This window comes from Alexandromys fortis, unplaced genomic scaffold (genome assembly GCF_014885135.2).
Source record: "Alexandromys fortis isolate MF-2015 unplaced genomic scaffold, M_Fortis_MF-2015_v1.1 scaffold_2_1_26212458, whole genome shotgun sequence".
In the NCBI taxonomy this organism is placed as follows: Eukaryota; Metazoa; Chordata; class Mammalia; order Rodentia; family Cricetidae; genus Alexandromys; species Alexandromys fortis.
In genome coordinates this window covers 845695-867088 of record NW_026067930.1, presented here as the reverse complement: position 1 = coordinate 867088, position 21394 = coordinate 845695, and the positions used below count along the sequence as shown (strand labels likewise).

The 21394-nt window shown below is 50.5% G+C and overlaps 1 protein-coding gene and 1 long non-coding RNA gene across 7 annotated transcripts; one reads left to right on the top strand and one right to left on the bottom strand.

The window, feature by feature from the left end:
• Window positions 1–3104: 3104 nt before the first annotated feature.
• Window positions 3105–15587, bottom strand: LOC126503335 (uncharacterized). Its single transcript, XR_007592258.1, has 3 exons — window positions 8956–15587; window positions 8487–8698; window positions 3105–3458 (listed from the first exon to the last, which is right to left on the bottom strand). It is a non-coding gene; the product is annotated as an uncharacterized lncRNA (long non-coding RNA).
• Window positions 8611–21383, top strand: Adck5 (aarF domain containing kinase 5). 6 transcript variants are annotated; one of them, XM_050144917.1, is made up of 15 exons: window positions 8611–8746; window positions 15609–15712; window positions 16720–16869; window positions 18886–18961; window positions 19077–19277; window positions 19359–19499; window positions 19578–19691; window positions 19781–19912; window positions 19989–20072; window positions 20150–20231; window positions 20295–20373; window positions 20458–20549; window positions 20622–20874; window positions 20945–21061; window positions 21144–21383. In XM_050144917.1, exons 1-15 carry the CDS (start codon window positions 8735–8737, stop codon window positions 21247–21249), a joined length of 1743 nt encoding a protein of 580 aa, XP_050000874.1. In that variant the 5' UTR covers window positions 8611–8734; the 3' UTR covers window positions 21250–21383. The 6 variants fall into 6 exon arrangements, with proteins under 6 accessions (XP_050000874.1, XP_050000872.1, XP_050000871.1 ...); XM_050144915.1 differs by having other exon boundaries at window positions 20446–20549; XM_050144914.1 differs by having other exon boundaries at window positions 20458–20874.
• The last annotated feature ends 11 nt before the right edge of the window (window positions 21384–21394 follow it).

The following is a 21394-nucleotide window of genomic DNA, read 5'->3' as shown; positions in this document are numbered from 1 at the left end:
CTCAAGGCCAGCCTTGAAATGACCTTATAAAGACATTTCTTGGGACTGGGGAGAGGGTTCGTACAGTGCTAAGAAGACTGTCTACTCTTCCAGAGGACCCGGGTTCTGTTCCCAGCACCCACGCAGTGGCTCACGACTCTCTGTAATGCCAGTTCCAGAGTTCTTGCTTCTACAAATACTAGGCACACACATGGTGGACACACATATGCAGGCCAAATACTCTTGTGTGTCAAATAAAATAAATAAATCTAAAAGTAATTCGTTTTGATTCGTTTTGTTTCGAGATAGGGTTTCTCTGTGTAGCCCTGGCTGTTCTGGAACTCACTCTGAAGACCAGGCTGGCCGCAAACTCACTGACATCCACCTGCCTCTGCTTCCCAAGTACTAGGATTAAAGGCATGCACCACCACCGCCCAGGCAAAAATAATTTTTGAAGCCATGCTTATTGTATGTCCTTGATTCTGCCCGGCCTTTTGTGTCTGCCTTTTATAGCCAGGATAAAGAACCTTAGATCGCTATGCCGGTTTATCCGTGCGATGAGCTTCCTGGGTGGACAGGTTTTCCACTGATGAACTCGTCTGATTTCCATTGTTATTCCCTCTACAGGAATGACAGATGCCATTCGATCAAGGTTAAGTGCTACGTGTACATTTCCGATAATTCTGCTAATCACACATCTGTCTGCTCTGCATGATCCACAAAGAGAGTTCCAAAATCCACAGCCTCCGCCATCAGTTTAGTGCACAGCTTTGAAACGGGATCTCTGTGTTGTACCTGTTGTAATCTTAGCGTGAGCTCTTTTTAGCCTTTGGACCTGAGTGCTCCACTGTGTCTCAGTTTTATCTCCTGTCACTTGCGGCCAATCTTCAGCCTGAATGCCAGAGGTCAGAGGTCGCGTGGCCTGCCAGCACAGATGCCAAGGGACAGAAGCAGGAAGCAGTTCTGTGTGCACTTTATTTCTGGGAAGGCAGCAGATTAACTTCCTGGAGATAAGGTGTGAGCCTCATCTCAGGGCAGCAGATTATCTCTGGGGTACAAATCAAGGTGGTTAATCATTCCAAAGGTTAGCCTCGTCCCTCTGGCCAAGGTGTCCAGACTTGTCCCTGGGAGTCATCCTGTTGGCGTGGCTCCCCCTGCACTTTTTCCTCATTATGGTCTGTGCGGCTGGGGTTGCACATCTACAAGCCTGCCGAGCCCTGTGTTCCTCCTGCAGTGTTGCCAGGGCTAAGGGTTAACTTAGAACGAATCAGCAGCAGGATTATTGGACAATTGAGTGTATGTATGTGCAGACCCCTTCTACAGGACGAAGGACGTATAAGTCAGGGGAGTAACTGCTCCCTGGGAATCTCTCCATCTCTCAGAGGTTCGGTCTCACTTTTCCTTAATCTATATTCATTCTGCAAACAAACAAACAAAACAGCTTCCCTCCCATCGTCCCTCTTGTCCCACATCATTTCCCACTGTAAGATCTGTACCATATAAAACAATAACATCTTGCTATCATGCATTTGGTTCATTGTTAGCATGGCTTCTTACCTTTTAGGGAGTTCCTGGCATAAAGCTGTATACGTTGTAGCACGCCATACATAGCAGCAAAAAATTAAGCTGAGAAAGATTTTTCTTTATTTTTTATTTTTATTTATTTTATTATATTTTTATTTTATTATTATTATTATTATTATTATTATTATTATTATTATTTTTGGTTTTTCGAGACAGGGTTTCTCTGTGGTTTTGGAGCCTGTCCTGGAACTAGCTCTTGTAGACCAGGCTGGTCTCGAACTCACAGAGATCCACCTACTCTGCCTTCTAAGTGCTGAGATTAAAGGTGTGTGCCACCACCACCCAGCTATATTGCCCCATTTTGAGGCTAGATAGAAACTCAGTAAAGCCAAGCATTGGTGACACATGTCTTTAATCCCAGCACTCAGGAAGCAGAGGCAGGCAGACCTCTGGGTTCAAGGCCAGCCTGGTCTGTAGAGTGAGTTTTATATTTTATAATTCTTTACAGGGCATCTCCAGAGTCACCTCACTTATTTCCTTTTGATATGTAATTTAAGAACCACCCAAAGATGCCGGGTGGTGGTGGTGCACACCTTTAAACCCAGCATTCGGGAGGCAGCGGCAGGTGGATCTCTATGAGTTCAAGGCCAAGAGCTAGTTCCAGGACAACTAGGGCTACACAGAGAAACCCTGTCTTGAAACACCAAAAAAAAAAAAAAAAAAAAAGTTAAGTTTATGCAGTTAATACTGAGAAAATTGCTACTGTCTTTTGAGTTAGTACACCTGGATGTGTCTTACTCCCCGACTGTCCATCCAGGAGCTCAGGAGCTTGTTATAACAAATAATGAGAAGGCAGGTATGGTTAGATCATAGAGAAGGAAGCTGAGGCCAGTTACAGAATGGATCTTATTAGGGGCCAGGATCAGGCCTGGAGGGGAGAGAGCCCTGGGAGGTGCCGCACATCACTGGAGAGGCAGCCTGGCGGGAGGTGAGAGTGGACAGCACTCTAGGCCTTCTGAGAGATGGCTTAAAGCAGAAGAGAAGGGAGAGCCACCACGGGGAGCGTGATGGTGCCAGGCATTCAGAGAAACCCAACAAGGGGTATTTTGGCTTTCATAGATTTTTAGGGGCTGGGTTCGCCTTTTTTTTTCTTCCCTTCAGAGATCTGTGTGTTCAAAGAAGGGTGCTCTCCAGGGACAAATTGCAGAAGGCTGCATGGCCTGATTTTTCCAGGCTGTATATCTGATGTCTTCAAGTGAACAGTGTCTTAGAGTACCAGGCTCATGATGTAATACTTCAAACCTTTTTGTTTGTGTTTAAAGAAGAGGGGGAGGAGAAGACCTGGAATGACCTCTTAAGTTAAGGCAAGAGGTTGACAGTCCTTGCTGCTGTTACAGACGAACCAGGTTCACTTTCCAGCACCTACAACAACTCACAACCAGCTCACAGCCACCTCACAACCAACTCATAACCACCTGTAAGTACAGTCCCAGGAGATCTGATGCCCTCTTCTGGTCTCTGTACACATGAAGTACACACAACATCTATGCACACAAAACACCCATACATATGAAATAAATAAACCTTAAAAAATAGATACATTGCTGGACATGATGGCACATGCCTTTAATCCCAGTACTTGGAAGGCAGAGGCAGCCAGATCTCTGTGAGTTCAGCCTGGGCTACAGAGTGATAGTTTCAGGACAGCCAGGGCTACACAGAGAAACCATATCTTGAAAAACTACAAAGAAAGGAAGGAAAGAAGGACCAAAGGGAAAAGAAAAAGGAAAAAATTAAAAATAGTATGAAGAACAGATCAGCATTTAAAAAAAATCAGTAACTTGGGGCTGGAGAGATGGCTCAAGAGGGTAAGAGCACTGGCTGCTCTTTCAGAGGTGTTGAGTTCAGTTTCCAGCAGATGATCTGGTGCCCTCTTCTGGCGTGCAGGCAGAACACTGCATAATAAATAAATAAATCAATAAATAAATCAATAAATCAATAAATAATAATCTATTTATTTTTAAAAAATCAATAACTTTCATTTGACATTCAGCTGTAACTCGGACACAAAATAAATAGTTTTAAGTAAATCTCAAGCTGTCGATTTCCCTAAGTACTCGGTCTTTATTAAACACAGTTATTTAAAGGCATTGCTTATAAATCTTACTATGAGCAAATCAAAATAACCTTTAATGATAAAATAGAGCTCATCTTCCACTGGTGTCTGCACCACTCTCTGTGGCCTGCCTTGAGGAGTCCAAACCTGTACTTGGGTCTGTCCTGTTTTCTTCAACTGCCCCCAGAGAAGTCCACATCCATGCTCTTGGTCTGCTCCATTTTCCCCTTAAGTCCCTCTCTTCCTCTCTTATCCCAATGATTAAATAGCTTTATTAGAATCTCCAACATTGCTTCATCATAATGGCTAGTTCTGAAATCCTTTTCTTTTTTGTTTTTCTTTTTTGTTTTCTCTGTGTAGCTTTGGAGCCTGTTCTGGAACTTGCTCTGTAGACAGAGCTGGCCTGGATCCACCTGCTTCTGCCTCCTGAGTGCTGGAATTAAAGGTGTGCGCTACCACTGCCTGGCTCTGAAATTCTTTTCATTGTTGAAGCTTTGGTGTCCCACAAACATCTGTAGCTCCAGGGACTGCGGAGATGGCTCAGCACTTGAGAGCACAGGCTGAGCTCAATTCCGGAGGCCTTGAGCTCAATTCCCAGTAAAGCTCACAGCTATGTATAGTGGGATCTGATGCCCTCTTCTGGCATAAAGGTGTACATGCAAATAGAGCACTTACAAAACCAAACAAACAAAACCCAATGACATCTGTAACTCCAGCCCCTTCTGGCTTCTATGCACACACACACACACACACACACACACACCTAAAAAATGAAATAGCACAAAGGCAACGTAATGATCTCTAGAACCATTTTCACTCTTTTTTAATTTTATGGTTTATTTTGCCAGGTGGTGGTGGCTCACGCCTTTCATCCCGGCACTTGGGAGGCAGAGGCGGTGGATCCAGTTCTCTGTCAGAGGCTTCTTTGCTGCCTTTCAGTGGAAGATGTGGGGAATGAAGGAGGTGTGGAGATAGAGAGGGAACGGGGACCATGGGTCCCAGGGGCGGCAGCTGGGGATGGGCTGTCATGTGGGGCAGGGCACGGTAGAAGGGAGATTAGGAATAAACTGGAGCTGGACCTGCTATAGAAGGACTGAGAGGCCCTGGGTGGTCATCGAAACCCTAACCACTGGCGGGGGGGGGGGGTGGCTGAAAGGTCACCTGAGAAGTATAAGAAACAAGACCACACAGGGCATCTGTATGCCTGCATTCTACCAGTAAGAACTAGTAGGTCTTGCCATAGGACCAGTCCAAAAATCAGCGTACTAAGAAAGAAAGAGAAGACTTGCTTGCAATTGCAGATGCGAATCCAAGCACGTGAGTTCATCTGTGCTGATGCAGTGGGTGAGATCATTGTGGGTACAGAAGAAAGCGACCCAGTCCTACCCAGAGAGGACAGGGCCAAGCCTGAGACATGAGGGACAGACCAGGAGGGGATGGAGTCAATGGGCCAGGGATGTTTGGACTAGGAAAGGCAGGTGGGAAAGACCTGAATCTTCTGGGGAACTGTACCCCCCAACCTCCTCCTGAGGTCCCAGTGACAACCCCAGGAATGATCTTCTGAAGTTCACTCTGGGGAACCAGTAGGTTTATCAGGCTTCCTTACAGAGCCTGGGTGAGGGGTCACTTAGTGGCGTGTGGGTGTTCCCGTCCAAGAGTCTGCACTGAGAAGCCCTAACCAACAGAAAGGTGGCTTTCCCATAGACAGAGATGGAGCTCCTCCCCTCCCCTAGTTCTTCCCTATCTCTCTCCTCTAACTGCTTCTCCAGGGCCTCAAGGACACAGGCAAGAAGGGCAAAATTGCACCCAGATGATTGGGAGTGGTAGCTGGATACTGTGGTGAGGGTCCCACGACCCCCTTTACCTGCCCACCTCTCTGAGGGAAGGCAGACAAGTGATCTTTTCTGAGCAGGCCCTCCAAAACTCCTGCAGTTGCTGGCGGTTGGCTCAGAGGAGAGGCCTTCACATAGCAGGGTCCTGGTGGTGGTAGCCTTTGGGTCTAAGGTCCTGAGAGTTGGGCACTGCGCCTCGGCCTTCTCTATCTGCATATCAAGGTCTGGGGGCAAAATGTTGGGTGTTTGGCAAGCATATATGAGGGGAGGAATACACTATGAGAGAATGGCCACAGCCTTCCAGTGTGGGGGAGGAACCCACGGGAGGAGCCCTAGCCAGAGTAGGACTAAGCACTGGGCCACAAGGAGTCTCTGCTGTCCTCTTAGCAAGGAAAGAACTCTGCCGTTGGAGACCCCTGTGTTTGCTGGCTCCTGCTGTCTCATGGCTTAGAGGTGGCTCCTGGCCAAAGCACAGGACTAAGTGTCTGGACAGTCCATGTGGGTGCTTGCGTGCCTCCACCCAGGGTCAAGCACCATCACCTCCAGGTAGGTTAGTGTCACCCTTCCTACCTGCCGTGCCGGCTGGAGCCTAGGATAGCCTGGCCTTCTGCTCTTCTCTTCCACAGCGCCAGTTTTATCTGCAAACACCCTGTGCCCTCTTCCGGTGTCTCTATCATGGGGTCCCTTCTCTATTCTTCATCACCTCAGCTCCAAGCCTGGCTTTTAGGTCCATGGCTAGGCCCATTACTTGCACTATGAGATTATACTGGGTTCCTGTATTGCTGAGTGACTTTATGTATATCTTGGCAGACGGCACCAAAAATACACAACATGAAATGTGGGGGTTCAGCTGCAGATGCTCAGGGACAGGCAGCTGACAGAGACTGCACCCCATAATGTTTGGAATGGTTTGGGTTAAATAGATGTCCTGGCGTTTTCAGGAATGACTTTGGGGCCCAAGACATTTCAACAGGTCCCTGTTAGCTCTCAGCTAGGCTTCTGTCTCAGTTAGGGTTTCTATTCCCCTGAAGAGCCGGGCGGTGGTGGTGCACACCTTTAATCCCAGCACTCGAGAGGCAGAGGCAGGTGGATCTCTGTGAGTTCGAGGCCAGCCTGGTCTACAAAAGCGAATTCTAGGACAGGCTCCAAAGCTATAGAGAAACCTTGTCTCGAAAAACCAAAAAAAAAAAAAAAAAAAAAAAAAAAGAAAGAAAGAAAAAGAAAAAGAAAGAAAGAAAGAAAAAGAAAAAGAAAAAAGTTGTATTCCCCCAAAGAGACACCATGGTCACGGCAATGCTTACAAAGGAAAACATTGTGTTGGGGTTGGTGTACAGTTTCAGAGGTTTAGTAATTGTCACCATGGCGGGACATGGCAGCAGACAGGTAGTCATGGTGCTGGAGAAGCTGAGCTTTTACATCAAGATCCACAGGCAATAAGAAGTGAAACTGTGTCTACGCTGAGGAGAGTTTGAGCATAGGAGACCTCAGAGCCCACCCTCACAGTGATGCGTTTCCTCCACCAAGGCCACACCTAGTCCAACAAAGCCACACCTCCTAATAGTACCACTTCCTATCAGCTTAAGAGGGTCAATTATATTCAAATTATCACAGTCTCCCAGGCCACTAGCTGGCCTGTCTTATGATTCAGGTGTGACCTCATAGGGCTGAGGACTTTGACCTGCTCCCTACTGTATATCTGAATCCGACCGTCTTCCTCTGCTTCCACCTACCTCTCCCATCTGTTTTATGAATAGCCATGTCTTGAAACACTCACTTCTTCCATTTAGTCTTGGGGTTTGTGTACCCTGCATCCTTTTTGTCCCTGACATCTCACACCCCAATTACTCCCACACGTCTCAGCTATAACCAATACTTCCCAGGCCTGGGAAGCTCCAGCAAGAGGCGACCCTGAAACAGGTGCCACTTACCTAGATTCTCTGGCTCAAGAACTTTGTACCCATCTCATATTTGACTCTTTGCCTCCTGCCAGACACTTCAAACCCAGTTTGGGATTGAAGGCATGGTACAATCTTAGGACCTGCTCCATTACCAACCTAGAAGGCACCTTCCCAACTCTGGCAAATATGGAAGAAAAAAAAAAAGGAGGCGGTCTTAAAGAACAAAGTGATCAACACAAGATGGTCTCTCTGCCCTAAGTGGCAAGGTTAGAGGGACATCTGTGGCCAGGAAAGCAGGGGAATTCCGGGGAGCCAGGTGGTATGAGTCCCTCCAGAAGAATACATGCAGATGAGATGGGTGTCACAGAGAGTGGAGAACAGGGGACACGAGATCTCGGACTCTGTCTCTCATCGTGGGCAAGAAAGCTAAGGTGTCTCTGGCTCAGTGTGTGGCTCTGGAGGGTGCCGTCAACTGTCATTGCCTGTGCCAGTGAACACTGAGAGCTGTAGGAAAATGACCAAGTGTTGGCTTTGAGTTACGCTGCCACCTTCAGGGAGGACAGTGAGCCTGACAAAATTAAAGAGCCAATTCAAGGGTCAGGGAAGATGGCTGTGTGGGTAAAATTGCTCCCTAGGAAGCCCTGTTCCTAGAACCATGTAAGAAGCACCCCTATGAGCTAGGTTGGGGAGCTAGGAGACTGTCCATGAGCTTGTTGGCTAGTCAGCCTGTGTGCACAGCACAACAGAAACTAGACCTGCTTGAGAAGGTGGGTCTGCCAGGCAGTGGTGGCGCACACCTTAAATCCCAGCACTCACGAGACAGAGGCAAACAAACCTCCGTGAGTTGTCAGTCCAGAACAGCCAGGGCTACAGAGCAACCCTGTCTCGGGAACCACAAACAGTTGACTCTTGAAAATTGTTCCCAGGTCAGTCGGTGGTGGCACACGCCTTTAATCCCAGCACTCGGGAGGCAGAGGCAGGCGGATCTCTGAGTTCGAGGCCAGCCTGGTCTGCAGAGTGAGTTCCAGGACAGTCAGGGCTGTTATACATAGAAACCCTGTCTTGAAAAACCTAAAGAAAACAAAACAAACAAGTCAAAACAAAAAAAAAAAAAAACACACAAAAACAAATACAAACCCGGAAGTGCCTCTTTGCTCTGAGCATGAAACTGGGCTCTCCCATGATACTATGCCGCTGGCGACCTCAAGGGGGCGCTGCGGCGAGGCAGAGGCCTGCACGTCTTGGGGGCGTGGCCCCTCCATGCTACCCAGCGCCGTGGAGTGAGCGCCCGGCCGGTGCGCCTGCGCACTGCCTGCTCTCTCGCGGGGTCGGCTGGGGACCAGGGACATCTGCGGCGAAACCAAGAGGAGACCGCTGCCGGGGACATGTGGCGGCCGGTGAGGACCCCGCCCCCGCACGCCCTGGACCCGGGCCCTGACTGTGTGCTCTCCGCACTCCTGAGTTGGGTCTAACTCGGTACCCTGAGATCCTGGACCCAACCCAGGCCCGGGGCCCTACCCATTGATTCGAAAGCTCTGGAGACCTCTTAGGTCCTCGGCCTCTCTTTGCTCCCCAGACCCCCTTGGGAAGCATCACTTGACCTTACCCCAGGGTCTTGTCCCTCCTGCCCTCGTTCGCGGCGCACCCCCTCCGGGTCTCCACGGGAAGCTGCTCTGTACCCTCTACCTGCTTCTGGGGAGGGAGACACCCGCTGAGTTTGGCGTGCCCTGGCTGCATTGGCCCCCTGTTCTGGCCTTGGAGATGTCCTCGCCTGTCCCCTGGCCTTGGAGAATGGCCATTTCTGAGGTTGTATTGTTTTAAAACTTGGACTTCTCCGAGGTTGTTTTTCTAGTCCATCTGGCTTTGTAGGTTACACAGATAGACAGGGAGTTGGGTTAACTTTTGGCTTGCAGTGAGCTGCCCCGCGGCGGGCGTGCTTTCTGATGGAGCCTTGTCAGTCGGAGACTCAGGGAAGAAACTCCTGCTGGCTTTTAACACAGCTCCTTAGAATTGCACAACTTCTCTCCAGAACCGTGTTAGTCATCCCTTAGTCCTCACGATAGCCCTGGGGAGTGGAAAGGCAAGTTTTTGTTTTATTTTGTGTTTTGACACAGAGTTTCTCTTTGTATCCCTGGTTCCTGGAACTAACTCTGTAAAGGAGGCTGACCTCGAACTCACAGAGATCTTCCAGCCTGTGCCTCCTGATGCTGGGATCAAAGGCAGATTTTTACATTTGATTAGGAGCTCCTGCCCAGTTCAGTTGAGTCCTTGCAGGTCACTGTTGTGGGCTGGTGTCCTTTTACTAACACCTAGCTCCAGTCCCCAGTCTGTCCCCTCCGAATTGAATTTGGGGAAATGCCTCAATTTCCTTCTTGGTGAGTGTTAATGGGTGCCAGGAGCTGGGTGAAGCCCCCAACCAAACATTCCAGACTTTTTTTGGATAAGGATGTTAGGGGCCGAGGTGACGCTTCCAGCCAAACAGTGAGGTGCGCTGGCCATCTGTCCTGTTAAACTTCTTAGTCTGGTCACAATTTTGGGGGGTCCTGAGTCTTGGCAGTGACTTCCTGCCATGTGCAGACTGGTTCATCTGGACATCTTTCATCTTCCTCTCACCTGCTGAGTCTGACTGGAGGGTTCTCCTAGGCTATACTTTTTGCTGTTTCATGCAGTCTCTGGAGAAGAACTCTGAATGTTCCTGCAGACACATGATCCACACATTCCCTGTAAAAAGCCTGAGAATTACCAGGCACAGTGGCACCGTACTTGGGAGGCAGAGGCAGGAGGATTTCTGAGTTCAAGCCAGCCAGAAACACATAGTGTAACCCAGTCTTAAAAACAAAAACAGTTAGCAACACGAGAACCAGGTGCAGGGAGCCAATGGCACTCTGTCCACACTGGAATGGGTGACGGGGCTATGCGCGACAGTTGTAGGTCAGGATCACCACTGGCTGATGTGGACCTGCTCAAAGGGGCCTGTTCTGGTAGGAGAGAATGTACCATCACCCTCTTTGTCTGCTGGCCAACAGTGTGGTGGTCGCATCCTGAGCTGCCACACCTGCAGAGCTGTGGGCATCACGGACCTGGAGAGAAGGGTCGCGGTAGACATAAGACTCATCACTTCAACAATAAAGGTTTTCTTTTCCCCAGGGCTGATTATATAGTGTTCAACTGGCTAGCGCTGCAGGCGGAGCTTGAGCAAATGTAACATCTTTAAATCTCTTATCTGAGTCCTTCCTTCTGCACTCCCCTGCCCCTGTGGCCTTGTTTTGCCCCAGAGGACACCCCACGCCCTTATCTCCTGTCTGTAGTTTTCCCCACACTCCTGGGGCTGCTTGTAGGTCAGGGTTTAGATTTGAGGGCAGAACTGCAGGCCATGTGGACCACAACACTGGACAGCTCTCGTTCAGGATTTGTTTGGGGTTTGGCTGTAGATTGACTCCCCACCCCCACCCCCAGTGCCTTTTGGGGCTTAACATTTGATGGGGATGTCAGAAGATAGATTAATGGGTGCTGGGGAGCCTATCCCCAAAGGACAGGCATTTGAGTAACTCTCGAAGGGGGTGGTAACTCTGGAGTTTTCAGCACAGGGCTTTATCTATTTGACATCATGATTGGCATCTCCTACCTGACTTTTGCTGTGGGGCAGAGGACACTACAGGCGCCTCCTGAAAGAATCTTTGTTCTACATCCCGGGTGAGGAGGCTCCAATTGCAGTGCTAATTCCTCAGAGATTATGGGGGAAATGGGCCCCAGGCCTTGCCTGCAAGAGTAGTTTGGCAACGGGGGAGAAGGCTGTGTGCTCACCAGAGCTCTGACAGTGATAAGCAGTCATTGGAACTGGCATCTCCTGTGTACTCGATGTCCCTGTGAACCTTTAGCGACTCACCTGTGAGTTCTGAGTGTGTTCATTGCCCCAGCCTTTCACAGAGGGGCGGTATGACAAAAGTCCCCTTCTGGGACACACTGGGTGGACTGATCTGGCCAGCCTTGTCTCCTCTATGTCATGCCTTCAATATGAAGTTGTCACCTAGACACTGTATTGTCCCTACATTGCCAGAAAACCCAAGGTGCTGCTAACAGCTTGGCTGAGGCAGCACAGGCCTGGTTGGAGATGAGCGAGCCTGAGACTCATTAATCTCCCTGAAGGACTTTTTACCTTTTCCACGGGGAAGTTTTGGGTCGTGAACAGTGAGCTCTCAGCCTGGCTGCCTCCTTTAAGTCAACTTAGAGCCGTATCCAGGCCCCTCCCGCTCAGCCTTGGTGTAAGACTGAGGCTTCATGCTGGCTTCGGTTTATGATTCCAGGCAGGTTTTTGTGAACTCTGTCCAGCACAGAAGGGCTTCCTGTGGGAGACTTCCTGGCTCCTGTTGCCTCAGGTAGCTGTGTCTTAATCTTTCAGCTTCCAGTCTCCTGGCTAGCAGTTTCGTGCATCCTCTTCTGGATGATCAGGCTCAAGTAATCACAGCCTTAGTCATTCCGTGCCTCTCTGTTCTCAGCCCTGCTCCATGGCCCCTTGGAATCTCAGCCAGTCCTCTTTTGCCCCAGCTAGTGAAAGTGTCTTTCTGTGTGCTCAAGGTGCAACCTGTCTGCTAGTGTTGGAAATGGTCTGATTTCTCTTCTAAGAGAAGTAAACCAGGTTTTTTTTTTTTTTTTTTTTTTTTTTTCCCATTTGAAAAGCAGGGGGAGGGGACTGGAGAGATGGCTCAGCGGTTGAGAGCATTGGCTGCTCTTTCAGAGGTTCTGAGTTCAATTCCCAGCAACCACATGGTGACTCACAACCATCTAAAGTGGGATCTGATGCTCTCTTCTGGCTTAAAGATATACATGCAGATAGAGCACTCATAGGCATGAAATAAATAAGTCTTAAAAAAAAAAAGCAGTGGGAACTGGGGGTTGGAGGAGGTGGTGCACACCTTTAATTCCAGCACTCATGAATTCGAGGCCAGCCTGGTCTACAGAGCCGAGTTTCAGGACAGCCAGGGCAAGACAAGGCAGGGCAAGCCAACTTCTCAAGACACAGAGAAACTCTGTCTGTCTTGAAAAAGAAAAAAAGAGGAGGAAGAAGAAAACGGAGAAGAAAAGCAGTGGGAAGCTGATTCTCAGATTCTCTCAATCTGGGAAGTGGTATGAGGACTGGAGGGAGCTGAGGACACCAGCAAGGAGCTGGCACAGGCAGCCTTGAAGTGCTCTGTGGGGAAATCTTTGATCCCGGTGTGGCCTTGGTGCTCGCCTGCTGGACACGTATTCATAAGGTTTGGTGTGGTGGGCAGTGCTCCGTGCGCTCGGGAATCCTTTGTGAATGTAAGTCACTCCCGTTGCTTTCCAAAGCAAGAAACCAGCTGATTGAAGGAAACTTCATTTGCATAGACGATAGTGCCGTAGCCAGGAGCCTGCCCAGAGTCTCCCAGGGCTTCATTTGCTCTGCTGGTTGAATGACATCTCTAGCCTTTACCTGCCTGGTCCTTAAAGCCCCCTTCTTCCATGACAACCTAGCTGGTGCCAGGTTAATCCCGGGCACAAAGTCTTCTTAGGTCAGGGCCCTGCCCTAAAATAGCTGCCTCCTTTGAAGAATGCTGCCTCCTTTCCTGGGATTTTGTTATTATAGGAAATAGTCTTTAACTCGTTTTCGCCTTGTGCTGCTGGGTACTGAACCAGGTCTGTGCATGCTGCCCCTTTTTTACTTCTGTTTTGAGACAGGGGGTTACTTTTGTACACCAAGCTGGCCTCAAACATTCAGTGATTCTCTTTGTTTGCCCGCTAGGTACTGGACTTACAGGTGACTGCTGCCATAAGTATACATATTCATTGAGTGCAGGGCCTGTTTCCTCATTTACACCTATGCAATGACCAGAACGTCTACCATCTCATGCTTACATCTACTTTTTTTTTTTTTTTTAATTGGTTTTTCAAGACAGCGTTTCTCTGTCACTTTGGATCCTGTCCTGGAACTTGCTCCTGTAGACCAGATCTCGAATTCACAGAGATCTGCCTGCCTCTGCCTCCCGAGTGCTGGGATTAAAGGCATGTGCCACCATTGCCTGGCTTCTACCTATTGTTTTTGGTTGTGAGCCTAGCTTTTAACATCTGAGTCATCTTTCCAGCCTCTGCTTCTTAAGTGCTGAGTGCTGGGATTAAAGACACGCTCCACAACACCTGCCAGTGCAAACTTGTTTGCTTGCTTGTTTGTTTTTTGAAGCAGAGATCACCTGTCTGCCTCCTGAGAGCTGGGATTAAAGATGTACGCCACTAGTGCCCGGCTTTGTATTTTTTCTTTTTTCTTTCTCTCTCTCTCTCTTTCTCTCTTTCTTTCTTTCTTTCTTTCTTTCTTTCTTTCTTTCTTTCTTTCTTTTTTTGCTTTGTATCTTTTCAAAAATGTTTTATAGCCAGGTGTGGGATGATGCTTTTAAAGATTTATCATTTATTTATTACTTTAATTTTGTGTAGGTATTTATGTGTTTGCATGTGGGTATGTTCACATGAGTGCTAGTGTCCAAAGAGGCCAGAGGCCTGGGATCCCCTGGAGTTGGAGTCACAGCCATTGTGGGCTGCCCCCCCCCCCCAGGTGCTGAGAACCAAGCTCTGGTCCTCTGGAAGAGCAGGAAGTGCTCTAAACCACTGAGCTGTCCCTCCAGCTTCATGCTCCCCTTTAGTCCCAGCACTTGAAAAGCAGAGACAGGTGGATTTCTGTGAGTTTGAAGCCAGCCTGATCTATGTATTGAGTTCCAGGCCAGCCAAGGATATATAATGAGATCCTATCTCAAGTAATGATGATGATGATGCTTTATTAGTATATATTATACATAATAATGAGTTTCTTCTTAAAAGTTTGTAAAAAATTTATGTGTTTTGTTTGCATGCTTGGTTCCTGCGGAGGCCAGAGCAGGCAGCAGATTCTGGGAACTGGAGTTTTAGATGGTTGTGAACTGTCATGTGGGAACTGGGATACAAACCCAACTCCTCTAGATGAGCAGCCTGTGCTTTTAGCCACTGAGCCATCTCTCCAGACCTCAGCCCTTTTTTTGAAGCAGGATCTCATTGTATAGCCCTGGCTGCCTTGAACTGTAGATCAGACTGACTTCTAACTCAGAGATCCACCTGCCCCTTTCAGGCGCTAGGATTAAAGGTGTGTACTATCATGCCCAGCCCATAACAGTGAATTTCATTCTAGCATTTTCAGGCATGTATATAATGTATTTTAATTCCATTCCCCTCCCACTATTCTCTGTCCTCTTCCCACTCTAAATGTTCCCCTCCTTTCCAACTAGTCCACTTTCCCGTTCACGGGGTGTGTGTCACTAGAGTCAGGAGCCTGAGCAGCTGACCAGTGGTTTACTGCAGAGGCCCCCTCTTCCCCATGACAGGCTATTGATGGGTCCAGTCTTACGCAAGTCTTACAAAGGCTATGTGTTCAAGAGTGCAGTAGCCATGCCGTGCCCAGAGAAGAGCATTCCAGAGCACTCTGTCCCATCCTCAGCTCTTTCATCTCTCCCATAGTGTTCCTGAGCGTTGGAAGGGGTGATGTAGAAGTCCCACTTAAGGCCAAGTGTTCCACAGCCACACTTGCTTATTCTCAACACTTTGATGAGTTCTGAGTCTGTGCAGTTATTACTGCCCGCTGCAGCAAGAAGCTCTGTGGCTAGTGGTGATAGTGGCGCTAAACTATGGACGTGAATGTGATCATTTAGAAGACAGTTTGACGGGCACAGCATGTCCTTTTAACAGAGCAGCAACTAGCACTTCCTCTCTGGGCCTGTGACTTCCCCGGCTGTGGCTTGGCCCGGATTTCCAGTTTCAGCTCTCCCTGACTCTTTGCTTTCAGAACAAGATCCCAACACAAAAGGCACTCCTGTACACTCTTAGAATCGGTGGGTGGGCATTGCCGACACGTCTCCCATGGTGTGGCCCACTTCCTGAGGCCACCGGTTAGTGGTCAGCACCAAGAAATAGTAAAGGACAGGTTAAGGGTGCTACCTCAGAAGTGACGTTGGCCCTTATCACAGACAAGTCAGGTCTGGACGAATTTTCTTCCCTCAAAGATGAGGCATTTTCAGAAAGGCCTTTCTTCTCCTGCCTCCAGCTTCTTCATCCAGTAGGCAGCCTGCGTCTTCATTGCTAAGACTGGTGTCCAGGCAGCTTCCTGCCCGGAGCGCTGGAAGCACTGAGTGAGAGTTCGGGGTGCACTGTTTGGTGTAGCTCTGCTCCAGGCCATGACCCCGTGTCCCTGCCTCTGCCAAGCCTTGCCGTCTGCCTCCTTCCCAGATGCGGCTGTGCCACTTCCACTCTGCTCTGCTGCAGAACAGGCAGAAGCCCTGGCCATGCCCTGCCATATTCTTCAGGAGGAACTTCAAGAGCCCACTGCCCAGGTAATGAGACCCCTGCAGCCAGATGGCGGCTCTGTGGAAACCACAATGATGAGGAGGCCCCCCACACTGGAACTTTTCTCCTGTACCCCAAAAACAGGATGTGTTTATGTCTGTGATGTCTTGGAACCCGAGGCCACGGGGTTATGACCTGTGATTGGTCACACTGTAGAGACAGGTGCTCCCCACAAGAACTTTATGATGAGCACACACACACACTAGGAGGACTACAAATTGGGGTGCTCATTCCATCAGATACACAGGGAGTGGGAGTGCCTTGGTGGGGCATCAGGCAAGGGCTGAGGACAGCAGAAAAGGTGTGGGGACCGCATGGCTCTACGAGAAGGAGGAAGCCCACCTTTTTTCTTCTCTCTCCCTCCTTCCCACTCATTTTTTTTTTCTTGTTTGTTTTTTGAGATAGGATTTCTTTGTGTAGCCCTGGCTGTCCTGGAACTCTCTGTAGACCAGGCTGTCCTCAGACTCACAGAGAACCACCTGTCTCTGCTTTTTGTGTGCTGGGATTAAAGGTATGAGCACCACCATCCGGCTGGAAGACCCTTTCTTTTAGTGTGCCGTGGCAGAGAGGAGGCTGTGTATGAACACAAGCGATGTTCTTGCTGTTGTTCTCAGCGTATGGGGATGTTTGCTGTCGTGGGCAGTATGGGATCTAGTCTATTCCTGTTTTAAGTTCTTGCTCAGTTTGGTTGGTGCTGACTTTAGCAGTACTAAGTCTCACTTCCATTAGGATCTCTCACACCATCACAGTAGGGATGGTGGTCCAGTCTGCAGAATGCAGATTTGGACTGACCTGCCCAAGAGACAGCCAAATAAGACCTTCTTCCCCAGCATCTGGCTTCTGTGCTGTCATGAGGTCTAGGAAAAGGGCCCTGTGTTGGGTGTCCTCTGGTGGCTACATGGCCCCTAGACAGGACTCCAGGAAAGAGGGAAGCTGAGGCCTCAGCTCCCTTGTAGGGAGCAACACTTCCATCACCTGCTATGTCTCCTCTCAGGACCTCAAAAACCAGGCTGCTGTGGAGGAGGACACTCTCTGCCACTGCGGTGGGGGTGCCCTTGCTCCTCGGAGCCCGCTATTTCATGGCAGAGGCGCAGGAGAAGAGGAAACTGCGACTCGCGGTAGACGGCATTGGGCGCTTTGGCAGGTAGGAGGCTGTGCCAAACCTGGTGTAGCTTGGGTGGGATGCCATTCTCCACATTCCTCTCTCCCAAGGGCTGTGGGGGGTCTTTCTTCTGGGACTTTGCGGTTAGCATGCAGCAACATGTAGACAGGACAGGGGACAGTTCTCCCACAGACTTTACCAGATCAGCCATTGGCTTTAAGGGCAAGGGCTTCAACCCCTGACATAAGGAAGCTGCCCTGTTCTACCCTCCCTACCATGCAAGGGAACCTGGTGTTGCAGCCGTAGAGGCTTGGGCCTGGGTGGAACTGACTCTTCACTCCTAGCACAGTCCCAAAGGGTTTTACAAAGTTCCTTCCCCTCCTACGGAGGAAATTCTTGCAGATTCTGGCCCAGCCTCATTGACTTTGCTAATGAGAAAGCTTCTTAACCCGAGTGGTTGAGCTGTAGTGGTCAGGGTCAGGGTCCCATGGTGCAGGATGTCTGTCCTCTTGCTCCACATAGCTCTAAGCGCTGCCCCTCCCTGAGCTGGTGCTGCCTCCTCGGGAAGGCTTTGGTCCCAGGGTCCTTAGGCATCTTACAAGAAATGTCACTGAAGCCCGGCAGTGGTGGCGCACACCTTTAATCCCAGCACTTGGTAGGCAGAGACAGGTGGATCTCTGTGTCCCTGAGATTTATCGCAGCTAGTCCTCGGGCATGTCTGTGGTTGGATACCTGTTTCCAGCCTTGAGGCCCCCCCACACCTGTCCTGGGTGGTCCTGCCTGGAACTCTGAGGCATCCCTACTGACAGGCTGAACAGTTTCCTGTGTTCTGTGGGTCCCGAGTTCTCACAGCCCTGCGACTGGTGAGAACAGAGCCTAGTGCCCTTTCTCTCTTTCTGCTGCTCTCACCCCTCTGTGCAGGGGGCTTGCAGGTCCCTGACAACTGCCCTGTGAAGCCCACCCTGACTGATAGGAAATGAGCTTCACAGCTCACTGCTAGGCCAAGTTGGGCTGTGGCCAGGTGTGGGGGGACAGTCAAACATGGGTTTTCCTGGATCTCCAGGTTCTCTGCGTCTCCCAGCCTCTTCTTTTAACTTTTTTGTTTTGTTTTGGTTTTGGTTTTGGTTTTTTGAGACAGGATTTCTCTGTAGCTTTGGAGCCTGTTGTCCTAGAACTAGCTCTTGTAGACCAGGCTGGCCTCAAACTCATAGAGAATCGCTTCCCTTGAGCTGGGATTAAAGGCATGTGCCACTACTTGTTTGTTTTTCAAGACATGGTTTCTCTGCGTAGCTTTGGGTGTCCTGGAACTGGCTCTGCAGCCCAGGCTAGTCTCACAGAGATGTGAGCTATGTGCTGGTATTAGGCATGTGCCACCACCATCCAGCCAACATATTTTTTGAGACAAGGTTTACTCTGTAGCTCTGGCTAGCCTAGAACTTGTTAAGTAGATCATGCTGGCCTTTTATTTACAAAGATTCCCCTGCCTCTGTCTCTCAGGTCCTGGGATTAAAGGCACGCACCACCACTACACCAAGTTTTTTTTGAAACTTTTGAGACAGGGTATTGCTAAATCCTTCCAGGTCTTGTGGTCCTCCTTCAGGAGGACCTGGGATTGAGGGAAACTGCTAACAGTTCTACTTCCTTTTCTGTTTTGTAGTTATTTCAGGTATCTGAAAATGGCTGAGTATTGCGGCTCATACCCTTAATCTCAGCATTGCAAGGCAGAGCAATCTCATGTCCTGTGTTTGATACTAGCCCACTCTACATAGTGAGCTTTAGACCACTCAGGGCTATATACTAAGACCCTGTCTCATTCCTCTCCCCACTAACTCTCAGCAGTCTGTCTGGGCACCCGAAGGATGCTGGCATGAGTAGTATTTCATTAGCTCATAAGGGTCCGTGTAACTAGAGGCTGAACGTGAGCCCAGCCTCACCTTGGGTAGAGGCTGGTGGGTGAGGCCAGACTTTGGGCTTACGGCAGAAGGGCCCAGCAGCAGGGCCCACAGGAACCAACCCAATCCCCAGCCTGCCTGGGGCTTAAGCTACTTCTGCCTGCAGGTCTCTGAAGGTTGGTCTCCTCATTTCCCTGGACTACTGGTGGTGCACAAATGTTGTCCTCCAAGGAGTGGCAGAGGTCTGTCCTCATATCTTGAGCACATGCAGGGAGGGGGAACACTGGAGGTAGGGGTGCTGGGGGGGACCAAGGACTGGCCACCCATCCCCAGCCTTTCCTCCATGCCTGTGGTCAGAACAGCCTGGAGTATGTGGAGGTGATGTCTGCATGTCACCAGCGTGCGGCTGACGCCCTGGTGGCAGGAGCCATCCGCAATGGGGGCCTCTACGTGAAACTGGGTCAAGGGCTGTGCTCCTTCAACCACCTGCTGCCACCCGAGTACATCCAGACATTACGTGTGTTGGAGGACAAAGCTCTTACTCGGGGCTTCCGGGAGGTGAGCCCAATGATGGGGAGGAGGAAAGGGGGCTGCCTGCCACTGCAGCCCTGGAAGTGACTCCAAGGTCATTCTTGCCAGGTGGATGAGTTGTTCCTTGAAGACTTCCAGGCACTGCCCAGTGAGCTCTTCCAGGAGTTCGACTATCAGCCGATGGCTGCTGCAAGCCTGGCTCAGGTGCACCGTGCCAAGCTCCATGATGGCACCTCTGTGGCTGTCAAGGTATCTATGCCGCTGCACACTAGATGGATGCTGGGCCAGCAGTAACCCTGGATCTCAGTGTCCCCTGGCCTACTGCAGGTACAGTACATCGACCTACGAGACCGCTTTGATGGGGATGTGCACACACTGGAACTCCTGCTGCAGCTCATAGGGCTCATGCACCCCAGCTTCAGCTTCAGCTGGGTCCTACAGGTAGTGCCACCCATAGCAGGTAGGGGAGTGGCGGCTAGTGGTAAATGCTAAACGTGTGACTGACCTGTCTGCCTGCATATGACCTCTAGGATCTGAAGGGGACCCTGGCCCAGGAGCTGGACTTCGAGAATGAGGGCCGAAATGCTGAGCGCTGTGCTCAGGAGCTAAAGCACTTCCGTTATATTGTTGTCCCTCGGGTGCACTGGGACAAGTCCAGCAAGGTGAGCTGGGTAGAGCCTTCCCTGAGGGTGGGGCAACATAGGCCTGCTGAGCTCATGCGGCCTCTTGCTCTCCCAGCGGGTGCTGACAGCTGACTTCTGTGAGGGCTGCAAAGTGAATGACATGGAGGCCATCAAGGAGCAGGGGCTGGCGGTGCAGGACGTGAGTATCACATGCTGGGGCAGGGCAGTGGGTGCTAGGTAGTGGGTGCTGCCATGGATTCCCTATGCTCTCCCTAGGTAGCAAAGAAGCTGATCCAGGCTTTTGCTGAACAGATATTCTACACTGGCTTCATCCACTCTGACCCCCACCCTGGCAATGGTAGGAAAGGCCCCAGGGTGGGATCTCAGAGGGGTGGCTTGAGCTGACATGCTGTGTTCCTAGTTCTGGTGCGGAAAGGTCCAGATGGAAAAGCAGAGCTGGTGCTCCTGGACCACGGGCTCTACCAGTTCCTGGATGAGAAGTAAGATGGGGCCAGGCATGAGGGGTCAGACCTTCCTTGGGACCCTCCTCCTGCAGCTTGACGCTCAGTTAGGCCTTCCTGCAGGGAGCGATCCTCCCTGTGCCAGCTGTGGCGGGCCATCATCCTGAGGGACGATGCTGCAATGAAGACACACGCAGCTGCACTTGGGGTACAAGGTAAGGGTGAGTGTTTGTGGAACAGGCAGAAGCTTGCCACCGTGTACCAAAAGGACCTCCTGCCTTCTCCAGACTACATGCTGTTCGCTGAGGTGCTCATGCAGCGACCTGTGCGCCTGGGCCAGCTGTGGGGGTCCCACCTGATGAGTCGTGAGGAGGCGGCCTACATGCAGGACATGGCTCGTGAACACTTCGAAGGCATAATGGAAGTGCTCAAGGCACTGCCCCGGTCCATGCTACTCGTGCTGCGGAACATCAACACAGTGCGTGCTATCAACTCAACCCTGGGCACCCCCGTTGACCGCTACTTCCTCATGGCCAAGAGGTTGGTGAGCCAAGGGGAAGCCTGGAGGTGCTGCAGCAGGTTAGCAAGCTGATGTGTGTGTCTGATACAGTGCTGTCTGGGGTTGGAGCCGCCTGGTGGGTGAGGCATACCACGGCATTTACAGCAGTAGCCTCTTGCGCCACGTCAAGGTCATCTGGGAAGCATTCAAGTTTGAGGTGGCTCTGAGGTGAGTGAACATGGGGGCTGGATGGGTGGCTGGCCAGGATCTGCTCCCCATCGACTTACGACCCTTTACCCTGCTCCCCTAGGCTGGAGACCCTTGCCATGCGGCTCACCGCCATCCTGTTGCGTGTTCTGGCCCGCCTGGGCTTTGCTCCCAAGGCAGAGGAGGTCTCCCAGTACTTGGAGATGTAGGTCCCTGCCAGGATGACTACAAGGTTGCCAGGGGCCAGCAGAGCTTCCAGCCTGGGCACACCGAGCAGGCCCAGTGCAGATCTCTCGCAATCCGGGGCCTGGAATGGGGAACATACTATGGGGCTCTTAAACACAATGACCACAC